The sequence below is a fragment of the Saccoglossus kowalevskii genome, chromosome 12 (assembly GCF_978046115.1).
Source record: "Saccoglossus kowalevskii chromosome 12, keSacKowa6.1, whole genome shotgun sequence".
NCBI lineage: Eukaryota > Metazoa > Hemichordata > Enteropneusta > Harrimaniidae > Saccoglossus > Saccoglossus kowalevskii.
Window position 1 is genome coordinate 12,433,056 of NC_140652.1, and position 19,016 is coordinate 12,452,071.

A 19,016-nucleotide genomic window follows, 5' to 3' on the forward strand; every position below is an offset into this window, starting at 1 on the left:
TTTACAGCATATGCCTTCTCCTGCATTATCGACGTATTTATTGCAGCAATATGCCCCGTGGTTTCTGCTCATCTCAAATCAATTGATTTGTAGCAGTTTAGATTATTGCTGGGCAGATATTAACATTCTGTGTTTTTGCATGGAATTTTATTACTTGTTACATCTTCCATAGCCCGAGCACAGAGACAACTAAAAATATAACTAAAAATAAAATACATATGTTGTGTGTGTGTGTGAATCACTTTGTATGTGCAGTATTCTGTACAGCCATTGAGGAAGTTTTCATTATCTCAATGTTTTGTGTGTCTCCATGATTGGAAATTTGATTACTCAGCATGTTTTCAAGTTGTATCAGTAACATCAGGTAGCAATTGACAGTGATCATTGTTTTGAAAGATAGTGTGCTCTCTGTAAATTTTCACTGTTGGGCAACACTTCTCTCAAGCAAACCTCATTGTTGAATTGTAAAAAAAAGTCCTACCATTTCCTACCTGTGGAGCAAATTCAGTGACATTTCAAATGCAAATAATTTTTAGAATTATCGGCTGAATTGTTTATTTTCTGGATATTTCCTTAAGAATATTTTTGTTGAGTATTTCACAAACCTTGTGTGTTCATAATTAATTCAGATTTGTTTGAGGAAAAAATAATGTGATGTGTTTCTAGACCCCCTAAGAGACTAGAAATTAGTACCATGTTGTAAATCGTTGAAAGGTACATTGTAGTTGGCTTGATTAAATCGCCAGATTTTCTTGACTTTTACTATATGGTTGTTTAAAAAAAATCCAGAAAAAAAAATGTATTGTTCACTGAACTACTTTTTGCGCAAATAATATGCCAAACATGAAACAGCTGATTTTTTTTTTTTTTTTTTAATGCAATTGCCATTGGTTTCCTTAAGTAAAAAGGTTGTGTCGTATATCAGAATTTCATTCGGGTACATATAGTGAAAAAATATGTAGTTATAGGATGAAATTCCAAGAATACTCATTAAATTTTTATGAAATAATGCTTTAACACAAATTCCTGTAAATAGTGAACATTATTACTCCACCAGGATCTGGTTCTGTTTTATTGATTAAAGATTCTTTTAATGTTTTGAATACTTGTGGAAATAGCAGACTGCTAACATGAATACTAGTAGGTTACATGTCAATTTTTGTTGATGCTAGAAATTGAAGATATAAAGAAGAAATAAAATATTCATAATTTTAATCTCTGCATTGATTGCTATGAAATCTTCAACACCTGAAGCACCTTGTGTATAATTTTCAAGATTTAGGTGGTTAAGTGCATCCCTAACTTGCTGGAAATTCACTCCATCCTGATTGGACCAATTTTGAATCACTGTATTTGATTGGCTGATACTGAAATGTATGCATAGGTAGTTGAATAAAGTTCAAGAGGTCATGATTTCAAAGGCGAGTAGGCTGATTGCAAGTAGATAACTATTTTCTGGGGATCTGAATTCCCACCTGAGCCTCTTTAAATGCCGCTGTCTTCGCTGTTATTCAACTACTGTGTACCTCTTTGTATTCTCGTGATGATCCACATGATATCATTTCTTTCGGTTCCTCGCTGTTGTGTCTATCAAATATTCGTCTTTGATGGGCACAACTGTGGAAATGGATTTGTGTTTATCACCGCTATAAAAAAGTGTCTACTGTCAAGATGATGCTTGGCTACATGTGGTCCATAACAGTGAATGATGTCTTCAAATTAGTGGCAGGAAATCTAATTTTCAAAGGATAAAAATCCACATCATATATTGTCATTTTTGTATTGAATTTTATGGCATGCATACAAAGTTGTTTGGAAGTTTTGCTTGGCTACAAGTTTTAAGAGCTGGTACCCCTATTCTCAGGGGTGGAGCTACAACACGCACCACTGTACTACATGTATATATTTCAATGGGCTCTGTGCGAGCTGTTTCCACCGTGATGGTTGCCAGGTGGTGAAAATGCCCGGATATCTGTCTAAGAGAATAATATTTTTTCCTGGAGCTAGTCCATCTGGTTTAGTAGGTACTTGCACCCATACAAAAAATGAATGGTGTATAGCTCATTATGTATCGGACAGCTATTATTTAAAGATAAATGGATTATTCAAAAAATATTAATATTTGGTAAATATCTAGAACTCCAGTTGGGTTACTGATTTTAGAAAATGGTAGCTCCAGGAAAAAATGTGTTTGTCAGTGTGCCTTGAGCTACTGTTACATGTAAATCTGAGCCCGAATTCACAGTAATTCATTTTGAAATGGCCAACCTGAGTTGGAGATGACATAGGGCTAAGTATGTAAAGCATTGCATAACAAATATGTCATATTCAGACTTCTTTTCTTGTTGGCAGTGAAAAACTGTAATCATCACCTGCAAGGAAAGGCACTTTGTAACTCACTGTCTGTGCTGTTTAACCTTTTTAAGTGCCAAAGTTACCTTTTCCAAAGTAAAACCCACAATTTTTTAATTTTTTTTTATCAAGGTATGTAGCATGCCACAATTTTGCAATCTTGTCTTCAATTCTATTAAAAAGAGGCTGTTACTAAATTATAGTGGAAAAAAAATAATAATCCCCCCCCCCAACTGAAGCTAATCCAACCACTGCCATTTAATTAAGCTGTTCTCCTGACAACAGAGCCAAAATGAAAATGTCAAACAGATTTTGAATCAATGTTGCTGACAGAAATACACAATGATGGTTAGCCGTCTGTCTGATTTCCATTTCACTCCATGGAGATATAATCTTGTCTATTAAAGTCTCTGGGGAAATCAGATTAAACATTTTATAACCTCTAGAGGGCGCTTTTCAGATAGATTTGGGTGTTACATGTATATAGCTATATAGCTAAGCTTCTGGTTAACGGCTGATTCATTTTAGATTTGGGTACCGGATATTTTGTCTTTTTCATCACTGCTAAAATTAATTTCAAAACGATCATTATCGAAAAAAATGTCATCACTCACAAAAGATAAATTAGACATCAGGATATTATATTGTCTGTTACATGTAAATAACTATTTCCGACTATAGTCTGAAAAATAGGGTGATCTCTCATAATGTTATCTACTCAAATATTGAAATAAATTTGGCTAAGAAAAAAAAATGTCTGTCACCATGGATAAAACAAAAATGCTATTATATTTTTAGCGAAAGCCTAGTTTAGTTAAAGTTTAAAACCACACTAGATATTTTACAGTTTTCAGGTATATATGATATTACTGTATTTACTCAATTAGAAATGCTTACCCTATTTAAACCATATACATGTACATTGTGTTAATAAACTTGTGTGTGTATATTTATACAAGAGATATATATATATATATGTATATATATATATATATATATATATATATATATACACACAGTGTATACATATAAAATTGTATTTATTTGTATGGATTATGAAAATGAATTTTTTGAGCCATTTTATTTTGTGCACACCAGTATTTTACAAATAAATACAGTACTGTAAAACAATTTATTTTCATCGACATTAAATTTCATTATTTTGTTAATTTTGAGCAATTTCAATAAGTTTTAAGTTCACTAACTTGGTAGAGAGTGTTATTTTGCATGTTCGTGTGGATTTAACTCGGCAAATTTTTTCTCAAATTTTTGCATGGTAAAAAATATATTGTTGATAGGACAGTTCTGATAATGGATGTAATATAATTGTCTGCAATCACCGTTTGGGGTCTATAATGGTTAAAACATCAGTCCTTCTAGACATGATGTAGTCTTTCCGACTTGACTATATTAAAGCAGGATTTAGATATCAATGATATATCCTGTATTTAAATGATGTTATTAACCTTACACCACCTAGCTCAATCCATCAATAGATAAGAGAGTTATTGCCATGGGAGACAACTAACATAATTACAGCCATGACCTTGTCTTTTAGTTTGTCAAAAAAAATGTCAAAGCCTGATTTGGAAATGTTTTTCTCTTCATAAAGCTGTCAAATTTGCATTTTTGTTGTAATTATCTTAAATTGATTTGTCATGAGGGTCAGCTGGCCAATATAAAATGAACTTCATACAAGGCAGTGTTAGAAATTCTCAACACTCTCTTCAAATTATCTACTCACCAATGTTGAACACCAACAATTAAATCATCATATTGATGAAATTTGCACTGTTCTGAAATAACTGTGGTACACTACAGGTTCATCATTTAGTGAACTTATTTCTGTATGATAGTCTTGGTAATTCAGTTTTAAACAGCATTAAAACAAACAAATATGAAAAAAAAAAAAACATGTACAGCCACTAGAATAAAAATTTGCTAATTTCATATGGGGTGATGTAACTGTGTTTCATTATAACGTTAAAAAATTCACTGGTTTATCATGGAAACAGTACATACTTTAGTTTTGGCTATCAGTGAAAAGGAAACATCCTTGCTTTAAGGAGTTAATTAATGTCAACTCGCTCTCACTTTAAGTTTCAGTGTGGGAGCTGTCCACTACTAAGAATCAAATTGCCCCCCCCCCCCGAGTTATTTTGTGTGTTTTTTTCTCGAACGATCCTAATATTGTTTCTGTGGTTCCTTCTTAAATAAATTATTTTTTCTATTACAAATTAGTACAAATTTACTTTTACTTGGGATGGTGTATGCAATTGCTATTTTGCTATAAGCTGGGCTATCTAATTTCATATTTGGCTGACCATGTGATTTGTGTCTTTCTATCTGAAGTGTGACTCAACTTGCGATTAACTTTCCCGCATTCCATCACACTTGAAACAACATTGCAATTCCATCATCAATCTAAGCATGTCAGATTGTTGAGCGTGCAAGTAATTACCCTTTTCCCACTTAAGTTATGATTGAAATAATATCAAATGATTTCTAGTAATTTTTTTGTTAAACTGCATTGTCTGGTGTCTCAAGTGTCGTACACTTTCTAGCAATTTCCAATTTATGTTATTATTGTCACATGTTGTCACTGTCGACACGCAAAACATGATCCATTGTTTAGCTCATTTTTACTTCAAAACTATTTTTTTGCAAACTTTAATTAGTACACAAACACTGGTGCTTTACTTGAAGCTGTTGATGTACAATATACTTGCTTCCACTCATTGTGTGGTTAAATGGTCAATATCCTGTGATACTATAAAATACATTAAAGCTGAATTTTTCCTAAAAAGGCTGTTTTGTATGAATTTTATTTTCGCTAATTTTTGAGGAGTTAAATTCAAAATATGGAAAAAAAATGCATTTTCACTGATTCATACCCTCGGTGAAAATAAAGTACATCTTACTGTGGTCTCATATATGTAACTTATCCTCGGTAATCTATTTTTTCTGTTATCTAGATATTCTTCTCTCTAATCATTTTCCTTCTCTCTAATCCTGTATCTACGCTTTTCTCACAAATTGCCTAGAGTTTTCTTGTCATTTATCTGGATGGCTATTTCGACACATTCACAAGAGAAAGCTTGTCAATAGACCATTTTTACTGTGAGATTCTGCATCATGGTAATTGTGAAAACATTATTTGGGTGTTTCCACACGTAATGTGCGATGCACATTTGATGATAGTCAATTTTGATGAAGAAAGGGTATCCAATGCAATATTGCATTTCAACCTTAAGCAATTCAAGTTCAAAATCAAATAACTTGGTTATTGCAACAGACATTTTGGTCTATGCTTTTTGCGTAATACCAAAGAACGTAAAATCGTGCATTATTCTATTCGTTAACAATGGTTTATTTATGTTTTATTGTTTGAACTGTATTATTAACAGCATGTATGACTTGTTATACGCTAATTCAGTTTACTTTGTAACCTCAATACTTCCAAGCTATACACGTTTAGGCTACAATGGTCTAACATGTTCTTTTCTCTGCTTATTTCAGATGCATCATCGTATACAAATGAAGCCAGCAGACAGTGAAAACAGAAATGGTGAGTGTATTTTTGCCAGAACCTGGCTGGTTAATAAAGTTAATAATTTATTATCTGAAGTGCTGCAGTACTCCAGATTAAAATGTTTGTTTTCTCATGTACATTATAATATACCTGCTTTTTAGAAAGGTCATCAAAATGATATTATGAAATTGTACTTGATTTCATTTATGGCTTTATAGTTCAGTAAAATTTAAATTGAAAATATTATTACAAATTCTGCTGTTAAAATCTTGGTAATATTAATTACACGTTGTCACAGTGTTATGAACTGTTTTCATATTCTATTGTTTCTTGCAGTAGAAGAAAGAAAATTATTTGTGGGGATGATCTCAAAGAAATGTAATGAAGGAGATATACGTCTTATGTTTGCTCCATTCGGGTCAATAGAAGAGTGTACTGTACTGAGAGATGCACAAGGTGTTAGTAAAGGTAGGATATTTATCCTGTACCAAACACCTCCCTTTCTTTCTCTCCTTCTCCCTCCCTTTCTTTCCCTCCTTCTTTTTTCCCTCCTCTTCTCCCTTCCCTTCCCTTCCCTCTTCTCCCTTTCCTTCCCTTCCCTCTTCTCCCTTTCCTTCCCTCCCCTTCTCCCTTTCCTTCCCTCCCCTTCTCCCTTCCCTTCCCTCCCCTTCTCCCCTCCCTTCCCTCCCCTTCTCCCTCCCTTCCCTCTTCTTCTCCCTTCCCTTCCCGCCCCTTCTCCCTTCCCGCCCCTTCTCCCTTCCCTTCCCTTTCTCCCTTCCCTTTCTCCCTTCCCTTTCTCCCTTCCCTTTCTCCCTTCCCTTTCTCCCTTCCCTTTCTCCCTTCCCTTTCTCCCTTCCCCCTTCCCTTTCTCCCTTCCCTTCCCCCTTCCCTTTCTCCCTTCCCTTCCTCCCTTCCCTTTCTCCCTTCCCTTCCCTCCCCTTTTCTCTTCCCTTCCCTCCCCTTCTCCCTTCCCTTCCCTCCCCTTCTCCCTTCCCTTCCCTCCCCTTCTCCCTTCCCTTCCCTCCCCTTCTCCCTTCCCTTCCCTCCCCTTCTCCCTTCCCTTCCCTCCCCTCCCCTTCCCTCCCCTCCCCTCCCCTCCCCTCCCCTTCCCTCCCCTCCCCTCCCCTTCCCTCCCCTCCCCTTCCCTCCCCTCCCCTTCTCCATTCCCTTCTCCCTTCCCTTCCCTCCCCTTCTCCCTTCCCTTCCCTCCCCTTCTCCCTTCCCTTCCCTCCCCTTCTCCATTCCCTTCCCTCCCCCTTCCCTCCCCTTCTCTCTTCCCTTCCCTCCCCTTCCCTCCTCTTCTCCCTTCCTTCCTCTTCTTCCTTTCCTTCCTCTTCTTCCTTTCCTTCCCTCTTCTCCCTTCCCTTCCCTCCTCTTCTCCATTTCCTTCCTCTTCTTCCTTTCCTTCCTCTTCTTCCTTTCCTTCCCTCTTCTTCCTTTCCTTCCCTCCTCACTTCTCCCTCTTATTTATTCCCTTTCCTCTGTTAATCTTGACATCACTAATATTTTTATTATATACTTGATACCTTATCAACTTTAACAAGTGTTTGGGCCTTCTCTGAATGACAGCACGCAGCTAAACTAGCAATCAATTTATGTCTGTAACAGCAGGTCTAGTCTACTTATTCAAATTCTCTGCAAATTTTCTTTTATATTCCATATAATCCTCAAACTTGAAACTTAACAGAAAACCTAATGTACTCATTAATAGATGTTTTAAGTAATGTGTTGACCACGTTTCTATTTTTAGGTTGTGCATTTATTACATTTTCATCAAAACAGAGTGCATTGAATGCAATTCAAAACAAACATCAATCGGTCACAATGGAGGTTAGTCAATTCCTTGCTATCTTGATTGCTCATCTACTGATGAGAAAGGTATATGGCCATCTTAGCCAAATGTCTACATCATGTTATCCTTTCAGTATTGTATCAGTAGAGCTTAGCCAGTTAATATTGTTAATGATTTATTAATTTGCCAGTCATATGTTACTTTTAAAATTGATAATTGAAAATATTGATTATTTAGAGCTGACCAGATTAGAAACTTAAAACAATGTTTACAAAAGATTAATGACTTATTTCCTTGGCTGATGGATTCAGGCATGTGGTTACCATTGTATTACATTGTTAACCATCCTCACTTCAAATTTGAGTTTTAGTTTCTGTTTCCTGAAATGGAACGTTGGATTGTGCTATGCTAAAACAAAACACAAAATAATTTGGTTTCCATGGAAATGTATTATATTTTCCAGAATAAGATCCTCAGATTTATTTGTAAATTTAATGAACAATTAACGTTTATTAAGTGGACAGGCTCTCTACAACTATAACATCTCAATACATATATTGCATCATGGGTAATTCTGTTCTGTAATTTTTACTACATTGCATATTCCTGGTGCATTATTTTCATTCTCTTGTGTTTAGACGATGAATGTTTTCTTCTCCCTACTAACCTGTTACATTGTATCCCCTGCCTCATCCACTTCACAGTAAATCATGTTGATCAGATTTGGTCTACCCCTGTGTTTAGCCCAGTGTTATAAATATGAGAATACTAAATGTTGATGTCCATCTCATCGATCTGTGTATCTGTTTTTGTAAACTTCATCAATACAGAGCAATCCTCGGAAATCAGAGGCCTGTAATAGTGTTTATGGGTTCCATACAGTGTTTATAACCTGTGTAAAGTTTTATTTGTTCAGATGAAATTTGAATGCCCAATGCCTAAGAGGGATTTAATTCAAGCATACATTCTGCCCAGACCACCAAACACACAGCATTGCATTTGGGAGAATGGCATTACCACTGTCAGTCTTGTGTATGGCTCAATAATTACCATGTCTGCCCGTACATTAGAAAGATTGCAGGTTCAACTCCTGTGGGCAGCTCATCACTTTGGTGTGAGGCAGTATACTGTGAATTCGCCAGGCTCGCTGCATTTAGGGTGGGGAAATAGCGTTTAGTTGGATTGCTCATTGGATGTAAAATTGTCGGGCCTGTGTAAAGTTTTCATACTTGGTGCATATAAAAGATTACAGTACTCTTATCATAAGAATGAGCAGATAACTGTGGCATGATGGAACTTTCTCTCAAAACAGGGCCCTATGAGACATCAGTGTTATTCTAATTGAATACACTAACCTGTTCAAATTTAGTTTGCATATTGCAAAACCCAGGCATTTTTATCACAAAAAGAAGCGAGTTACACCAGGATGATTGGCACCATTCTTCCTTGTGTAAAATCTCCAATTGGGTGTCTCGTCTATTGATCTGAATGAATTCAAATGAATGAATGAATATAAATAAAGTACATGTATAAAATAAAAATATGAATGAATTTCAAATTCTTATACATGTAGAGCAAATCTGATGAACATGGCTAGAAATTACCAATTGTTTTCAACTTCCATTTTATGATTCATACTATTTTCATGATTTTCAAAATGTCAGTATTTGATTTCAGGATGTGCCGTATCGTCACTGTCTTCATTTCATTTCATTTCATGCCATCTCAATTCATCTGTGTCTAACTGTTGCGTTAACCGTCCGCTGTCTTTTCTATGTTCACCGTATCGGTGGTGACACTTTCTTTCGTCTAGGGGTGTTCTTCCTCACTACAAGTACGTTTTGCAGAGACTGTTAAAGAACGTGACCAGAAGCGAATGCGTAAACAACTGGACCACTTGAAGGCAACTTCCTCTGCAACATCAACTGCCCTACAAACTATGGTTTGTAAAGCTGTCCTGTTCTTGTCCGCTCTCTGTCAACCTGTAAACATATCTATCCATCACCTTTCTGCCAACAATCTTCTCTACTGACTTGGTTCTTACCTTTTTTTTTTGCTCTGTGATTTTAGCCACTGGCTCAAACCACCTATTGCATCAAAAGGTAACGACAGTAATAATACTGAAGCCTTCTAAACCAGATATTTTTGTAATATGATTTTGTCAAAATTGTAAAAGATTTGTCCATTGAGAGGCAATCTGATTGAAATCTGATGCTCCTGTTACCTTTAATTCAGAGGTCACATCACCTCTAACTACTTCTGACGAACTGCCTATGCAAGTTGTGTTCAAGCAGCTTTTCTCTGGATGTATTTGTCAACCAATCAGAGCATGTTAAATTGAAAAGCGGTCTGTAACGCAAGCTTTGATTGGTTGATGATTCTTTGAGAACTGATGTGATTTGTTTACCAATTAGAACTGCATGCCTTACTAGAAAGTGGCCTGCAACAAAAGTTCTGATTGGTTACTGGTCTTGCAAGAACTTTAACTCAACATGCTTGGTTAGTAAGTCGTATGTAGTTTTAAAGACTATGTCATCGGCAACCAGAACCAGATTTTAATCTGAATAAAACTGAGATAATAAATAATATTTTGTTGCTTCCAAGTCAGTAGAGTCTTGCTGCTCTGTAGTGCATATTTAATATTTCTCTATCCCATCTACCGTTAGTAGTAATTTAAGCTGATGTAGTTTATTCCCTATATATTTAACATCAGGGTTGCTCGTCGCCACTTGTAGCAAAGTTTGCTGACACACAGAAAGAGAAAGAGGCGAAACGCATACAACACCAAATGGGCAACACCGGTATGTGGGGTGTGACTGTGCCCAATTCAGTGACAGGGCTAAATGCTTTAGGGCCTCAGTACTTAGCGGTAAGGTTCACACTAATAATACACAGGACTCTTGGACAGTAACCTGACTAAAAATATTGTAGGATCAAAATAAACTGAAATTTGATACCAAAAAAAAAATGTATCATAGAGCGTTTGCATTTAATCACATGCTACCAGCCACTACCTTTGAATGAAATTGGACACAGTGATTGCTTCACCCAGCCATGTGTTTCATATCCCCACGCCATTCACGGCTTTGAATAAGTCTAATATTTAATTTGGATATTATTTTTGCACTTTGATTTAATTTTCTGTGTTTTTGACACCATCCTGCCCAAGGGTCCAGTGAAACCAACATGTTAGTCGTTTTTAATTTTGATGTGGTGCATGCGTAGTGTTGCTGCAGCTTGTATCGCTGGGTTTAATTTGGTGCTCTAGATTTGTCTTGACTTTATCATTCCTTTACTAATTAAGATTTATTTTTTATATCTAATCTTACTTTGAAACTAACATGAAGTGTGTTGCAAGTTATTTTCATATATATATATGCATAATATGATTGAATGTTAACACGAGTGTCACTGGCAAAGTCTGCAAGAAAGCCATGATTATGTTTGTGGTATATTGTTTAAGTTCATTGCTGTGTTTTAGTGTAGATTGTGTTGTTGCTTGTGTTTCTGCACATATGTTGAAGGCAGCTTGTAAGGGGATAAGCATATCTAAAATCTGCATTTCCATATTAGAAGCGCGTGTGCTCACAGAAATGTCACAAATTTAATCAGTAGGTCAAATACATAAAAGATAAAACTGGAATAGTTGGTGGAGATTTATTTTCAAAAATCCATTTCTACCCACTAATTATAAACATTTTGCTTATTCCCGGGGGTGGGGGACTTCCTGGCATTTTCACTGCCTGGCAATCATCGCGATGAAAACTTTTGAAAAACTGTACTTTGGAATATTTGTTGAGACACTCCTGAACAGTGTAACTAGATTTACCCTTACATGTGCAACATTTAAAAATTGGGTTGCTCAGGATACTTCAAAGTTGAGTTTGTGCTGTTTCCTCGACTACCTGTTTTCATCGGCACTTCAACCGGTGTTCTACAGCAGCCTGCGCAGAGCTCCCCGAGAAATACACTTGATAAATTCAGTACTTCGACATGAAAATTTCAGTCACAATTTTATTATCCTAACACAATGAAAAACCTTAATGGGTGTCCACTAAAATTTAAAGCTTGAATCAATATCCTTGGTTTAGCTTATGAAAGAAGACAACTGTCAAACATCAGTGTAAATACTGGGTGTACATAGATGCTCTGAGGTAATCAATAGCCGTGAATAATTTAATGTTGAAATCCATGCATATTGATTATTTTATTTTTATTAGCCAATTTCTGATGTTTCAAAAATAACAAACTGTTTTTATGCTGTGCATCTCAAATAGCAGACCAATACACAGTCCCTCTAATATTAGTCGCCAAGCTCTATGTTTGAAAGGCTAATTTTGCTTCCAATACTCTCTCAGCACATGGAAATACTTTCTAAGCTTCCTTTGATTTAAATTATTGAGCGCCTGTAAAAAGGAAAACATAAATACATAGATGTTCATCAAAATTTTAAAAAATATCTCCAATGATTCTTCTGATTTATTCACATCTATCACCTGATCTTCATTTTGCATAAATGTCTGCTCAAACTATTAATTTAAAATTTAATTAACTATGAATTTACAAATAAATTGTTTAAATTATAAATTTTCAATTTTACCCTTACTTCCGCTGATCAGTTTCACCTCATAAAATGTCCGTCAGATCCTTCTTTTTCACACCTTCACTGCTAAGTTATTTCTAGGATTGACGTTCTCATTTATGAACATTATCGTTACCACACCCTAATCCTGTGCATGTACACTTCTATCATATTTCTGACTAAATTAATGAACTGCATTTGGCCAAGATTTTCATAGAATATTGAATAAAACTTAATCACATTTCTTTATCATTAGCACATACATTTACATAATGACAAGGGCACCTATGATCATATTACATTTTGTTTGCTCTAACTCTTTGTACGCTACATTCAACTTTGTCACTTTCACAAAATAAAATAAACCAGTAAACAAAATATTTCTTTTCTATATTTTTCAAAAAGGATGATCATTATCAATAGGTATATATCGGTGTTTGAAAACTAACACTGGAATTATACATGAAAATGTTGGCAAGTTAAATACAGCATTGCTAAAGATACATGTATGCTTCTAATATAGCAAATACTTAGTATACGTAAATGACTTAAATATTACCCTATGCACAGTGAAATTAAACATTAATGATCAGTATTTGTTTACATATTAAAGTATATAACATTTTTATTGGGAAAAAAAACATAGTTCCCACTTGACAGCCAACAAAACATTTTGTATCTATTTTTTGGGCCAAAACTGTACTTCTCGGTTTATTTATATCATATGTGAAATCGCCAAAGTAACGCGCCTTTAATTTAGCTAAATGAAAATTTGATACCTTTTAGAATAGATCTCAGAAATTGCATAAAATCACAACATAATAATTCTAAGACATTCATTCATTCATGCTACCTACATGAACACATCACTGTGTTTGTGTATTAATTTTGACATCATTTGGCGCCAGACGGCAATGTGTTAAAATATCAGATTTGGGTATTCACCAGATGTTATACATCAATTAACTTCAGTTTAGTAGTTCAATTCCTAACAACATGACCCTTGTGACTGCATGCTTATAAACGTGTGCTGTGTTCTAACTCGCTCACTGACTTGCTTATTCTATGCTGGCTTCAAATGTGTGATTGTTTGCGAATAAGTTTCTCACCTGTCATGTACTGTACTGTGTGTAATATCCATCAGTGATCATTGACTGTTGACAAGAAATCAATTATGAAATGTATCTGTTTCTATAAATCTGATTAAATCCCAATGTAGGTATTGCAGATTTGGATTCAGTTTGGACTTTTCCCTATTTTCTTTCTCATCAGTTGTTGTAACTAGATAGATAGAACTGTCAAACTTGTCTGAAAGAGTGGGAGTATTCTCCATAACACGTTCATATACAGCTGTAACATCAAACTTTGGTTAGTTAAGTGTTAAAAGGGACATTGTCAACCCATGGGATCACTGTAGATTGGACACCATTGTCTGTTTACGCTATTTATTTTGTGGTTATCATCTTTGGCTAAATATATTCTATGCCATTAGTATAAAGGTACTCTCTGTGTGCAGCTGTTTATGCATCATCACTGCAGGAAATTATTTTTTGTGAGTTTAGGCCGCATCAAAACATTTTGTATACAAATTTGTAATTATTACTTTGAGATAAATCTTTTGATTGGTTGCTGCAAGTTTAATATTGTTGGTTGTTTTGAGATCAGTGTCGTGATTGGTTACCACTATTCAGTCTTCAGGATTGGTTGCTATAACACCACTTCTGCGATTGGTTATATGTTGCTATGACACTAATTCTGTGATTGGTTACTCTAGTTAGTTTGTCAAGATTTACAATGTCTGTTCTAGAGTTAGTTTCAGCATCTGATATGAGATAAAGAAAATAATGTGATAAGTCACCAATTCTGTTATACCTACATTGGATTGCTGTTCTATATATTAGATGTAGCATGCAGAATGAACCCCAATACTATCATTATTTTAGATCGCTGTCTCGCCACAAACATCTGAACTGGGAACATCTCAGTATCAAACAAGCCAATCAGTGAGTGCCTTACAAAACATTTTCGTAATTTTTCATCCTGATTGGTTGACTGCCCAATGAATTTATCCAATCAGTGAATGCCTTACAAAACATGTTAGTAATTTTGTTTTTTGCTGTTTGGTTGATTGTCCAATGAATTTAACCAATCAGTTTTTTTTATCGTTTAGTATTTTGTTTAGTGATTGCCAAGTAAATTTGAACTGTTATTTCTACTGTTATTTTATTGTATTTGAATACTGGACTGAAATATTTTGAATGGGCTATCTCTTAAGCCTTGAGGAAGCAAATTATGAATTGCAGAAATGAGAAATGTTGTACTACATAGGAGTCAAACAGTGAAATCGGTGATACAGCAGCAGAGGAAAAAAAAGTGGATTGTGATAATATATATTTATGGAGAACCGAGCTATATCTTGGCTGCATGTGTCTTTTCACAGGTTATACTCACAGTCAGATGGATATTTTCATTCAGTATATAACATTTGCCTGTCGCCTCATGCTGTGTGTTGCACTGCCGTCTCTGTGGACACCACTGAGTGGGGTGTGAATACACCGATGATGTGCCAGGATATATATATACGAGATATAAATGTACTGACGTCTTGTATAAATTTCATGTGCACACTTTGTTTTACAGGCACTGTTTCAGTTGATGCATCAAGCAGCTGCCACTGGCAACGTCCCAGCATTCAATAACATACAACAAATAGCAGGTAAGACTGTCATCATTGATGCATCATTTCATGTTTTTCTCAACTGAACCTTGTGTAAACCGGAAATCTGTATTAACTCATCACCCCCACTGTATCTCCCTTGTCTGTATTTGAAATATTTCCTGAAACTGTTTTTGTATTGAAATTCACTTTGTGTCATACGACCCGAGCATCATTTTCACTGCTATAAGCTTTTCAACACCAGTTTCTACTTTTCATCATAAATTCACAAAATAGTCCTGTTTAGTCTGCACTTTCCTTCAAAATATTGGGAGTAAAATACCTGAATTTTTTGAATGAAAACTGACTAAAATGTTGTCTGTTGGCTCAAAGATTAGGGTTCATTTCAAGAAATTGAAGTATATAGGAAAGTTGTGCAGAAAAATGGGCAAGAAAGTCTGGTGGTGAAAAGGAGAGACTTTCACTTGTGAAATCAGAGTAGATTTCTTAGAGCAGTTAAATGTGTATTGTTATGCAGATTAATGAATACAGCTGTGTATTGACATCATCAGTGATACCGTACTAGTTTCTTGCATGCATTACATCATTTATTGTGCCCAAACATATTATTGGTGTTCATGTGTTTGTGATGAAGCTGTCAAACATTGTTTGTATTACATTGTACATTATTTGTCGTTTTCAACAATTCACTAAGAAAAAAATAACATGACTCATGCAATTATATATTGTCTTAATGTTATTAAAGTTTATTTAAAGTTGTATTTCCCTGTTATGTTTAGTATACAAATTCTTGTCTAAAATATTTAAATTGGGAAGTGTTACTGTAAAATCTGTATTAAAAGCCGTGGCTTCTATTAAAATTGTACAATGCAACTGAGGGGGATGTGGCTTCTATTACGGTAGAGCATCTACACATACGAGAAATGATGAATTTTTGGTTCTCATTTATTCAAAATAATATGTGCGACTTCTATCAAGGATGTGGCTTCTAATACAGATTTTACAATATTTTAATTTTGTTTATACTCTAATATGGTTACCATATAGCAAAACTATTCTAAATTGTTTTTAATATCATAGGAAAATTATCGTTATACATACCGTATGAATTTTATTAGTTCACTCTACTTACTGATGACAATGAGTGGCCACTTTGTGGCAGCGGTGTCTATTAGTGTACATTTTTTTTTCGTCTGGCTCTGAAAGTAACTAACTTGGTAATGCAACTTTGAATATTGCATATATACATGTGTGCGCGAGTGTTAAGGATGTTGTATCCTGAAACAGTATTGCAATTCATCTTTCACTCTGACAGCTCTCAGTGCAATGGGTATGCCACAGTTAGCAGCATTGGCAGCAGTCAGTCAACAACAACAAGCAGCGTCACCGGCTGCAGGAGCCACAGGAAACACAAACACATCGGTTTCAGGCAATTCTGCTTTAGCAGGATTGTCACCATCAGGTAGGCAATGGTTGTGCTGCCCCCTCTTTGCCTTCCATGATCGCTTAACTCATTTCCTCCCAGCATGCAGCAGCTCCTGGCTATATATCCTTCCCCCCAACTAACAAATCTTAATCTACTTAAATACAGTCACAAGATTAACCTTTAATGGCTAATAACTAATGCCAAACAAAAATGACAATTAGGGAAAATTGTTGACTGTTACCGCCATATTGTTTCGAACAGCAGCGTTGCCAGCTGAGTTGTGACTGGTTTGCTATGCGTGCTTGGAGATTGATGCATAATTAGAACAAGTTGGATTAAACCAACTTCAACAGAAGACTAAAATTTGGGAGACTTGGACATGTTGAATATAAATAGAGAATTGCACAATACAATTGCCTTTCAATTTATTTCATTTAATCCTATAAATTTCTATATAACAAATGTCAAAGTTATCCAAAGAAAATGTATGTACTGACACAGTATGAAATGTCTGGACACGGTCGTTATGTCTGGCGGGTGTCATAGTTTTTGTGAATGAGTGCATTTAGTGGAACGGGACATCCTTGTAAAGTAGTTTGAACTAACCAGTTCTAATCATGTAATTATCTTGAGAATCGGAGCAATATGGCGATGACAGTCTTTATTTCTGTCTTTTGGAATGTGCCAGGTGTGCTTTTACAGGTTTAGGCCAATTGCACATGAGAAATCAAGCACCCTGGTCCCATAACTTTAGGGAAAATAACAATTTCCGTTTCATAAATTACTTTGATTCATTGATTGATGATAAACTTTGTACTATAAATCTTTCCTTCCATTTTGCAAATTGTTACCGTATTTCTATTTTTTTGTTGATTTCAAACCAAAATGGAATAATTGACTGTAGATCTTTGATATCAAATTTTAAAAAAAATATGAGGGGCAAAGTGAGAAAATATCAAATACCATTTCTATTTTGTTACTCATCAGTGGCTTGAAATTAGATTGTCATAGAATTTCTCGTATGACCATAATAAGGCCTAGTACATTAACTTTAAGTACTAACATAATTTCATGAAAATTTCTTGTAAACACCGTTTCATACTTGACCAGGGTTTTAATAATTGTAAACAATAATTTACCACTATTATTGAAGTGATTGTAATTGATCCATATTGTCCATTGAACTAGTCTATTGTGTACACTTGTGGATTTTAGTAGAATGAGAAAAAAAAAAATGTTTTCCTACACCTATTTGAGAGAAAAACAAATAACCAGAAACATTAATTTTATCGCCATTTTAAAGAATATTTTTAATGTACAATTTGTTTTCCTGCCCCTATTGCTACTTGTTTTTAACTCTTAAGTCCTGTGTACTCTTAAATTCCCTTCCTTTTCCATGTCTGAGGCTACTGTCAACCATGACGCTGTACATGTCTCTCTACCAGTGCTTGCTTTCACACCTCTCCTCCCACAAGCTTTCATAATTTTTATACTAATCCACCATACTGCCCACTCTTGCTGCTCTCCATCCCATATCGCATACTGTGCTGTGTTACATTTCCATATTTGATTTGGTGTTCAGTAATGTTCATTCAAAACACGTTTGTTTTGTACATTGTGATTGGTCATTCATTGCATGCTGGGAAGGTATTTGATAACATGGCTGTAACACTTCTACAAAGGACATGTAGTTGAATATACATGTGCACAAAACTGCATTCAGTACAGAGGATAGTAAAAATTGAATTGAAAAATTGAAGTCTACTTACAATTCCTACAAATATGACATAATCATTTGATTATTTATATGCAATCCTGGAACTGTAGTTTCATAGTGAAGAGAATAACATTGTCTTAGGGGATAAAAAGACAAATCTTATTCAAAATTACTATTTTTAAAATGAGGCTTTTTGACATTTCAAAGCTCAGAATATAAAAAAGGAATCCATTATTCATTATCTTTCGCAATAGATGATTTTGTTATACATGTACTTTGTCTTCTGACCAATAATTTGGGTTATCGTATCACCATAGATACCAATAATAAACATGTTCTGGAGTCTATTAATTTTCAAAACAAAGGCCGGTGAAAACAATTCTCTTCATGTCAGAATCCTTGCATTGGACGAGTAAAATTTTTCAAATCGATAAATTTTGGGGATTTAGTCACCTGCCTCCTCGCTGAATCAAACATTTCATCACGCACTAGAACTTAAGTGACTGAACTTATTGAGTGTGTTACTTTGACATCTCTGCTGTTTCACTTATGCTGTCCACTGTCTCTATTTGTCACATTTGTAAATGATGCAGCATTGGTTGCTGCAGCCAATCAGCTACAGCAAGCTGCGGTTCAAGCTGCCGCCGCAGCAACCACACCTGGCAACACAGCTAGCACAGGAAATACACTGCCCACATCAGGTGAGTGTTTAAAAACATGCCCGCATTGGATCATTAACACAAAGACATGAAAACCGCACCCAACCCCCACATACCAACCCCATGAATAATTCACTGCTACTATCAATGCCAGACATAAATGCTTGTTTGCTGCACCATACTGCTGCTATGGCATGTTTTATTGCATGATAGATTCTGTCTGTATGTTCACCTTGGCATGCTTTGGTTTAGTAATTAAGGCTAATTGACTGCATTGTT

The 19,016-nt window shown here is 35.3% G+C and overlaps 1 protein-coding gene across 16 annotated transcripts in view; it reads left to right on the forward strand.

Annotated features, from left to right (window-relative positions):
- The window catches only part of LOC100371114 (CUGBP Elav-like family member 1), a 161,463-nt gene that overhangs the window by 124,434 nt on the left and 18,013 nt on the right, over positions 1-19,016 (forward strand). For 5 of the 16 annotated variants that reach the window (XM_085506416.1, XM_085506418.1, XM_085506423.1 and 2 more), the window contains exons 6-14: positions 5,872-5,920; positions 6,221-6,352; positions 7,635-7,714; positions 9,490-9,618; positions 10,390-10,545; positions 14,202-14,261; positions 14,899-14,974; positions 16,251-16,397; positions 18,672-18,779. In XM_085506416.1, the coding sequence (XP_085362542.1) occupies positions 5,872-5,920; positions 6,221-6,352; positions 7,635-7,714; positions 9,490-9,618; positions 10,390-10,545; positions 14,202-14,261; positions 14,899-14,974; positions 16,251-16,397; positions 18,672-18,779 (937 nt within the window). The remainder of the gene's footprint in view (positions 1-5,871; positions 5,921-6,220; positions 6,353-7,634; positions 7,715-9,489; positions 9,619-10,389; positions 10,546-14,201; positions 14,262-14,898; positions 14,975-16,250; positions 16,398-18,671; positions 18,780-19,016) is intronic. The other 11 variants (XM_085506422.1, XM_085506427.1, XM_085506417.1 and 8 more) reach the window with 10 other exon arrangements.